Raw genomic sequence first — 9,329 nt, 5'->3', positions numbered from 1 at the left:
CTAAAATTGTAAAACTAAGGTCAGGCACCATACTGAAAGGAGCAAAAATAGACCATCACAAGTGAATGGCTCACATATCACACATAGAGCAGCAGTCAGGAAAAACAAAAAAAAGCTTTACTGAGAGAAAATACACAACAAATTCCAGAGTGCATGGTTTCAGCCCACTCCATCACCCTACCAGCAATAAGAACACAGACCACTCACAGCCACCACACATTCCCTACCTCTGGAAGGAAGTGTAGCAGCTAACATCTGGTCTGAGAGCTGCTAGGAAAAGGGACAGGAGGAAGGAGTGTCTGGGAATTCCATCCTTTCACTCTTCCCTTCCTTCCTGGCCTGTTCTAGTGGAATCTGACTGTCCCAGGATGCAGAATTCCTAGCTGGGAACAAACAAATAGCAGCAAAAGCATTTAAGGGCAAGAATTCAACTGGGACTTTCCTATTTATTGACCACTGACACAACAGATGTCTGAGCCCCAGCCACCTTAATCACTCCTTAGATTAATGCCTTGTCCTTCAATCCCAAGATATGGGAAGGTGGACAAGGTAGAAAGTCAAACACAGGAGGTCTTTCCCTATACTCTTCCATTAGGAAGGGAGCTGGTGTGAAGCTGGATAGCTTAAAGAATCAAGCAGATAAAGGTCAGAGTGAGTGTGTCTTCTATCACACACGGTACTAGGAGAAATGGTCTGCAGTGGCAGGACCCTTCCTGAAGTCATAGTTCAGTCAAGTTTTAAAGATAAGCCAGTCTCTGGCTAGAAGAGCCATCCTAAGAACCCTTACAAGATTTAAGGAGAGGTAGGATATCTGGGGCAAAAAGCTGAAAGGAGTTTTCCTCAACCCTGAAACCATGGTGGGAAAGCATGGAAGGGCAGAATCCTTCCATTCCTGAGCCTCCAGGAAACCTAAAGAGTTAAGCCCCAATCTCCAATGGCCATGCACAGAGGGTAGGCTGACCCCAGGTGACACCTCCATACCATTACTTTCACTCACTCTCTCCTGGAAGTCCCTTTATTGCAGTCATAGAGAATATATAGGTATTTAAACTTTGACAATAATGTTAACGGGATACATCCAATTTTGAGTTGCTTTTTAATATATTTATAGATATAAAATTAGGCCTCTAACAGTGATAGGGACAGGGAGATTGCTGCCACCAAACAACTTTTTTTTTTAAAGTAAGAGAAGAGGTAACATCCTTCCTATGCTTCCACTTCTGCCCCTCCTCCCACCTCCCCCCAACCTCCCTCACCAGACCTACTGAGGGGATGATGGGATAAAGAAGAAAGTGAAGGATACATAATCAAGTGCAAAACACTGTGATAAGTTCAGAGAATGAATGGGGTGGAAAGGAAAGTGAAGAGTGTAGGATGGTTAGGGACTCGTATTAAAAAGACTTCCCAGAAAGACAGGATCCTGGGATGGGGTTGCTCGGGGGTGGGGGGCAGGCGGGCGGAGAAAAACAACGCAACTGTCATAGACTTTTAAAAAATAAAAGAAAATAAAGTCAAAAACCTAAACCAAAGAGAGTGTGGCATTTCTACCACCCCCAGTCTGGCCCCTCGGTACTGAACAGCCAGTTATCCCCCCACCCGCCACCCAAGAAACAAGGGAGACCAAAGAAAAGGAAACCCCATTCCCTACCCCAAACCAGTTAATAAAATAGGCTCTCCCTTCCCCCCCAAAAAGGGTTTGGGGAGAAGCCATTTCTGCTGAGTCCTATGCACCTCTCCATGGAGCCCCATTCCAGGGCTCAACTCCCACTCCTAGACACTCTCTGTAGGTTCACTCCCCTCTGGCTTGTCCTCCTGGGATGTCTTTTTTTTTTTTTTTTAAATCTAAAGCAAAAAAGTCCAAAGTGCGTTTCTGCTGAATGTTAGGGCCTGGCACAGGAAAGGGCTGCCCAGGCAGGATTGGGTTGGCAGCCCCAGCCCACCCCTCCTGGGTATGAGGCCTCAGGATGGCATGCACTGCACCCGGTCAGGACCCTCCTCCTCGTCCGATGTGTCTGAGGAGCTGGGAGACTCATCAGAGTCGGCGTCTGTGGCCCCAACCCCAGGTTCTCGCCAGCGCTGTAGGATGGGAAAGGCTTATTAGTAATTTCCTTGGAACAAGGTCAAGCCTGTTAGGCCTTAGCTACAATTTATATGCTCTAGCCCAGGGGTCAGCAGAATTTTTCTTAAAGGGCCAGATGGTAAATATTTTAGACTCATGGGCCATATCTCTGTCACAACTATTCAACTCTGCTTTCCTGTTGTAGCATGAAAGCAGCCAGACAATACATAAATGAATGGGGGTGGCTATATTCTAACGATACTTTATTTACAAAAAGCAGGCATTTGCCAAAACTGCCAGTTTGCTAAACCCTACCCTAGGGTCTCTTTTGGCATGAGAGAAAAAAAACAGAAGACAGCTTGAGCTTTATTATTTCTTCTCAACCCCTTCCCCACCCTCATGTGTTTGCCTTTTTGAAGACACCCTGGCGCATGCATGGTGATGGAGAACACAAAGCAGACACCATCTATTTCCACTAGTGGCTTGTCCAAGGCTACATGAAGGCTCTGATGGGGATGGGGAATAATGGATAGGAAACCCAACCAACTTCACCTGATTCCTCCTGAAGCAATGAGGAAGTATTCACTGGAATGTTTCACCCTGTTGAGAGGGTCACTGCCCTTGGGACCCACTTCCCACTCCCGCTTACCCGGTGATGGCGCCTCTGTCTCAGGTGGTGCATGAGGAACCAGAGCATGTGGCTATCAAACAGGTCAGTGTGGTGCAAGCTATCTTCATCCCGTTCCCGCTTGTTCTTCTTAATCACCTGGAACCGAAGAGGGTGAGGGGATTGGGTGATGAATATAAACCCTAGACTTGATCAGAATAGGCTGCTGTTCCAGCCCAGTAAAATCTTCCCTTAGAAACTTATTAAGCTAGAGTGAGCTAGATAAGACTAAGAAAGGATGCTCCAGGCCCATCCATTGAGGTGGATAATTTTTCCTAAAGATGTCCCCACCCCCACTTTACCATTAACTAGAGGCACTTCAAAGCTGTGCCATGGACCCCTGGACTGGGACTATTCCTAGAGAGGCAATGACAGGAATGTGGGGAATGGTGTTAGAGCAGCACCTTTAAAAAACTGTACAGCAAGTTATTCCCTTCTATAACAATGAAAACTCCTAACAGTATTTTGATAAGCAGAAAGAAGAAATCCTTAGTCAGTTACTTACATCCTTTAACCCTGTAAGTTCAGTGGAAGTTTCAGCTGTGGGCGCCCAGATTTTGACATCATGGTCTAGGCCACTGGTTGCCAGCACAGGCAGGTGAGGGTGGGGCTCAAGACAGTTTACCTGGTCAGGAGAAGAGGAAAACATAGGCATAGGGGTACGTGGGAATAGTCTAAAAATCACTTCTCATTTTTCACCAATAACTGTCCTTGATAAAAGTTAAGGTAGCTGCTGGGAGGACATGCCCACCCATCATGAGCCTAGGCCAAAGGTCCTGGACACAGACTGGGTATAAGATCAGGCCGATCTCTCATTTCCCATGTTTAGGTAGGGGTGGCCTCATCCCCAGACATAGCTCTAGGGGTGGGCGGGTGACTGGCCAAGCGTATGCTGCCTTCACAAAAAAGCAATGAGGTCCAGATGACCTCATTCTCTCCAGATTCCAAAGCTCCAACTCGCCCAAGGCTGGAAAAAAACATCTCAGTGGCTTTTACCAAGTGGCAAATAAATTTTTTAAAATGAAGAAAACAGCAGCAGCTGCTGAGCCCCTAGAGAAGGCTCAGAGAACAATTACATTCACTTGGCACTGTTTACTAGAACTGGAAGAAGGCATGGGCTGGGAAGAGGCTGAGCCTGAACACTGGTTGGGTAGAGGAGACCCACATCTGCTTGAGACCCCTGCACACCCCAGGAGACGGCACCCTGCTGCCTGCCGTGAAAGCATAACAGGCTCAGCTGCAGGACAGTAGAGTACAGCAAGGCAGTTTCCTGGGGCACCGACCGCCTCAAGCTCAGCCACCCTCCGGATATTATTCACTGAGCAGGAGGAAGGAGTTTCAGAAGCTGAGACAAACGCCTTCTGGCTTAGGCAGCCTCTTATCCAAAGGCACCCATGCCCCCTGCTGTCTGACTTGGAAACATCAGCCTTCCTCAGCAGAGCAGGGCAGCTACCATCCCCACCAGAAGACCTGGTCCTAGTCTAGCTGCTAAAGAATTTTTGGGCTTTTAGTCAGACGAGGAATAGACAGCAAAAGTATCCAGAAGGAAGACGGTGTGGCCCCGTCCACTCCTCACCTCACCCCATCCCACCCTGTCTTGCAGCTGCCATACAGTCCAAGAAAACAACCCTCGGCAAACAGCCTCTCAGTTCTCTATGGACCAACCTCTGCCTCGCCTGCACATGCAGAGTGGCTGACGGGAGGCCAAGGTCAGCATGGAAAACTGACATACAGATTTCTAGTATTTGTCTTCCATTTTATAAGTAAATTCTGAGAATAGACTGACGCTAAGTCTGAGTGTAAAAGTAAAACAGAAACCACATTTCCCTGTCTCCTTTTATTCCACATATCAGCTCATTGCAAAGTTTATATCTGAGCTCCTTTAGGAAGTGTGGAAGAAGCTCCACCACCTGGAGCAGAGAAGGCACTAAATAGAAAAACTCCAATGCCAGAAATATTATCAAGATATGTGATAACTTAACACATACAAACCTGAACTCATTCATCCATCTCCAGATAAGCCCTTGCTACTCTTCTAAAACTCTGACCTAGCTTTGCTAGACAAGTCAGTAAAATAAAAAAGCACAGGAGAGAAACTCCTTGGAACTTGAGACTTATGGACAAAGTCAGTGACAAGAGAACAAGACAGTAAGTTACATATAGTACCTGAGTTGGAGCTTGCAGAGGGAGCCGACAGAGAGCTTCTGGGCCAGAAGACCTGGTCGTTTCACCTGACCTACCTGAAGGTCAGGGCTTATCCTGTCAATAATGCCTGAGCAGAAAAAAGAGCTCTGGCCTTAGATGACTGAGTTAGGGGATGCAGAGGATGGGATAAAGGAGCAAAGTGCTTTTGGGAAACTAAGGATTGTCCTGTGACAACCCTTGGCCCTGAGTGAAAACAGTAAAAGGCCTAGATTTTGAGCCAAATACAAAATCAAGAGACTTGGGCAAGGTGGATGAGAATTTCAAAGATCCCTATCTACTTTATGATATATTCTGCATTCAGGCTGGTGCTGTGACCTCACTGCTGGGAAGTTAGCACAAGTAGTCACAAGGAGCCACGTGAGGACCGCACGGATCATTCAGCTTACACAGAGGCAAGAAAAAAGCAGGAATCTCACTGCAGGGTGCAGTCTTCATACCTCCTGTTCTAGTGCTTCACTCTTATGACCACTAAAACTCAGGCGGGGGCCCACCCATCCAAAACAAATGCCCTCCCCATCTGAGCACCTGGATTAATCACCAAACCCTGACACTGGCTGAGCTGACAAGAGATTGGCCTGTGGAGTGATCTGGGCAAAAGACAAGTACTGGCCTGTGGGGAGGGCATTTAGCCCTGTATTTCTCTAGAACAGTATGCAAGACAATAGTTTATGAAGAAAAGATTCACTGGCTTCCTTTGACTTCCTTATGGCTACACGCCCACTACAGAATTCTCATTAAGACCACAGTGTTCTGGGTCTGCTCACTACACATGGAAGAGGGCCTATGGAAGAGCAGGAAATGAGGCAGGCAACAGTGACACATCCCTTTAAGTTCTAGACTCTTCCCTGCTTATATTCAAGCCATAAAAGCCCTGGATCTATACTGGTTCCAGGTCCCCCACATTTAGTGGAAACCAGAAAAGTCTGAAATAGCCTCGCACCACGATCAGAGACACACAAGAAGAAATGGGAACCCAACTGCAATGAACCATTCTAAATTTTAATACCGCTCTCAATAAAGCTCATCAAGGGATGGCTGGGTTCTCTTACAGCTCCTCAGCCATCCCTGACATACTGTTAACCAGACTATCCTGGGTGGTCAGGACAATGCAGCTGCCCCAACTGCCTCTTTCTTACTGTCTGCAGTCTTGAAAACCTTATAATAGAAAGCTACTGAATCCTTCCTGACTCTAAGTCTCAAAGGAGGAAAACAAAATTATGGTTAGCTAGATGTATCTTAGGAAGTGACCACCTTTCACTCCCCAACTCAAGATCCTCAGCCTTCCTATTTTGTCTTATCTCTATGGAGGTTGTCTGTAGAACTCAAAGGACAGGCAGCTATGATATGATAATGGGTTGTATAGCAGTCCCCCCACCCCCAAAAAAAGGTGGTTGGGCAGGAGGCGCATATTTTCTCTCTTCTATATATATCATGTGTGTTTGTATCAGTGTACAGACTATATCCTGATTTTCTCAACTGTCAGAAAAAAAATTCTCCTCCTAGCTTGTATCTGCTAATCCAGGATGTCATCAAGATTACTACTAAGCTACTTACTACACTGTGTAGGATGGTGTGCCTTAACTCTACTGCTTTTGTTCTGGGAAAAGTCTACACCTAAAGATATCTCAGTCAGGCCAGAGATTCTTCCCTAAAATCCCTCTCTCTTCTTAATAAACCATGCTGTAGAGTTACAGAAGACAGGAAAAGGAAAATAATTTCATTAAAACCTCAGCATCCCCATTTCATTAAAACCTCAGCATCCCCATCCCATAGTATAAAAAGACTGTACTGTCTTTTTATTTAGCTGGCTAGACCTCTAAGACATGGTATTATGTTGTCAAAGTAAGAATTCAGCGGCCCTGCTAAAACCTACCTTAATGACTGGAGAGAGTGGGGAGTCAGCCAGCCCAGCAAACCATACTCACCACGCCTCCCTTGTCCCCCTCCATGAACTGAATGATCTGGCAGGATGATTTCTCCCAGAGGAAGATGTGCCCACAGTCACTACCGCTCACCACAAACTCACTCTTGGGGCCATAGAAATTGACGCCTTTTACTGTAATGATAAATGAGGGAAAAAACCGCATGAGAGCTGGCATCAAGCCTAAATATTTACCTCACAGGAAATTTATTCACAAATCTAAATCAGCTAAGAGCCAAGAATTTCTTTCACTTTCACAAAACAAATTGAGGGATTATGCATGTAAAATAGATAGAATAAGAATCATCATACCAAGTCCCAGAGATGATTTATAGTCTCCCAAAGAGGTCCATGGAGCTGAGCAGTGTACAGTCCTCAGCAACAGCCGCTATGGAGCAGCCACCAGCCTTACTGATGCCTCACCTGTCCCAGCCTGAATGGCCCCAGACTGCCCACTCTAAAGCAGCACTGTCCTATGCCCTACAATTATCCTTGGTATCTGTGATTCACTGGTACCCTGTCTGTGCTTCCTGGGTCATTAGATGACCTAAGGCAGGTGGAAGTTTATGCTACAAAACGGCCTAAAGCACCTGAGGTGGGCTTGCTACCAAGACTGAACAATAGGACTCCACCCTCTGAAATTAATAAGAGAATCCAGGAGTCCCAACTGCTATGTCTAGTACCATATCCATCATAAAACTGGAACACTTCCTTCTGTATGCCCATGGACCGAGGTTAAATATAGCATTTCCCCTCTCTTCTCACAGTTCAAGAGAAAAAGGAAAACTAACTGCTCTCTCCCAGTCAACACTGTAACAGACATCTGTTATGAGCACTAATAACAACCAAGAGCAGTGATTTCAACTTGTCTATACAAGAATCAAACAGGTAGCTTTTTAAAACTCCTAATCAAGTTGTACCCTATACCAATTAAGTCAGAATGGATGGATATGCGAGCCGGCTTCAGGTGACTTCATCGTACAGCAAAGTTTGGGAACCACAGACAGAACAAAAAAGGCCAATCATCACTGCAAACCTGGGTGAGGCGCTATCGCCATTCCTGCTCTTCTATCTCATTCAAAAGAATTATTTCTTCCTCTTCCTTAAAAGTACAAGCTCACCCCCCTATTTTAGGCAATTAGTCTTAGTACCACTAACTAAGGAGGGCTCTCCCAAACTCCCTAGTAAGTCTTTTAATCCTGAAGTTACCTGAAATCATAAGTTTTCATATATATATACATATATATATATTTTATATAGTCAGTCTAGTTTCCTTACACCCAGACCAAGTCTAACATCACTGTCATGGTGAGAAATGCTCCCGACCCCTCTCTCCTCTAGCACAGGAGGGCTGATGAAAACTCCAGCCCACTTAGGCCTGTCCCTTGGTGATGGGTAGCCTTCTCCTTTAGGTAATTCTTATTTGCACAACCTAAATGAGATACTGTGGTTCTTCAAATCAACAGGCTTGGGGTACAGAAACCTAGAAAGACAGCCTCACCTGTGGCATTATTTCTGTGGCCCTTATATCTCTTAATATACTGGGCCCCATCACTGTGAGAGGAGTTGAAGAGGTAAATGTCTTCATCATTGTAACTGGCCAGGAGCTCTGCCAAGAACAAGCACACAGCAGTGAAGGCAAAGGCTGAAAAAAGCTAGGACTAGGAGTTGGGGGTTGGGGTGGGGCTTCTTGCCAGTAGTGCCCCCTCCTAACACCCAGGTATAGCGCCCATCTTACTCAGTTGGAACAGCAAGCAATTCAGGTGTCTAGGGTAGACTAGGAACACGCTGCCAACTCAGGGGTAGCAGAATGCTCAGGAAGATCATACCCATTAATTCAGGAATGAGTCAAAGGCGTAAGAACCTGCTCAAGCAAGCAGCCTGGCCTTCAGGACAGGCCCTGCCAAGTATCAGCTGTGGCATTCTGCGAGTGCCTGGCATCTCCAAGGGTCATCTGCTGCATCCTCCCACTGTGTGCTCACCGTCAGCGACTACTCCCCACGGCTCCACTTGGAGCTACAGCACAGTGGTGAGCACGGGAGGGCACATGCCTCGCTGGCTCAGCAGCTCCCTAGACAGAGGGGGCATGCCAGCCTAGGAGCTGGGCCCTGCTCACGTACCTGTGCCGTCGTGGCTGTACACAAGACAGGTGATGTTTGCTTTGGACTCACTGTTCACCTGCAATAAGGAGCAGATACTGACTGATGCCCCACCCCCCCATTTATTACACCACCTTCAGGAAATAGGTTTTCCTTCAAACTCCCCTATATCTTCTCCCAGAGTCTGAGAGAGAGAGAGACAGAGAGAGGCAGAGAGACAGATAGACAGGAGTACAACTGATGAAACTTGACCAAATTAGGGGGAGAGGGCTTTCTACTGGTTGTCTTCTGTGTGCTAGCCATTTCATATGCACATTATCTTGTTAGGCTTTACCACTGTGGTACAAGGCAGTTATCTGTATCTCTTTTTGTTGGTAG

At 46.4% G+C, this 9,329-nt stretch overlaps 1 protein-coding gene across 7 annotated transcripts in view; it reads right to left on the bottom strand.

Annotated features, from left to right (window-relative positions):
- Positions 1-95: 95 nt before the first annotated feature.
- DCAF8 (DDB1 and CUL4 associated factor 8) overlaps positions 96-9,329 on the bottom strand; it is a 40,920-nt gene continuing 31,686 nt past the window's right edge. For 5 of the 7 annotated variants that reach the window (XM_019988095.2, XM_019988087.2, XM_019988079.2 and 2 more), the window contains 6 exons: positions 8,973-9,030; positions 8,354-8,461; positions 6,857-6,987; positions 3,232-3,351; positions 2,709-2,825; positions 96-2,076 (listed from right to left, as the gene is read on the bottom strand). In XM_019988095.2, coding sequence (XP_019843654.1) covers positions 1,960-2,076; positions 2,709-2,825; positions 3,232-3,351; positions 6,857-6,987; positions 8,354-8,461; positions 8,973-9,030 — 651 coding nt within the window. In that variant the 3' untranslated portion in view covers positions 96-1,959. Of the gene's footprint in view, positions 2,077-2,708; positions 2,826-3,231; positions 3,352-4,892; positions 4,999-6,856; positions 6,988-8,353; positions 8,462-8,972; positions 9,031-9,329 lie in introns of those variants that run through there. The other 2 variants (XR_011565129.1, XR_011565135.1) reach the window with 2 other exon arrangements.

The sequence above is a fragment of the Bos indicus genome, chromosome 3, assembly GCF_029378745.1.
Source record: "Bos indicus isolate NIAB-ARS_2022 breed Sahiwal x Tharparkar chromosome 3, NIAB-ARS_B.indTharparkar_mat_pri_1.0, whole genome shotgun sequence".
In the NCBI taxonomy this organism is placed as follows: Eukaryota; Metazoa; Chordata; class Mammalia; order Artiodactyla; family Bovidae; genus Bos; species Bos indicus.
The sequence above is the reverse complement of the archived record's forward strand: the minus strand, read 5'-3'. Positions and strand labels throughout refer to the sequence as shown.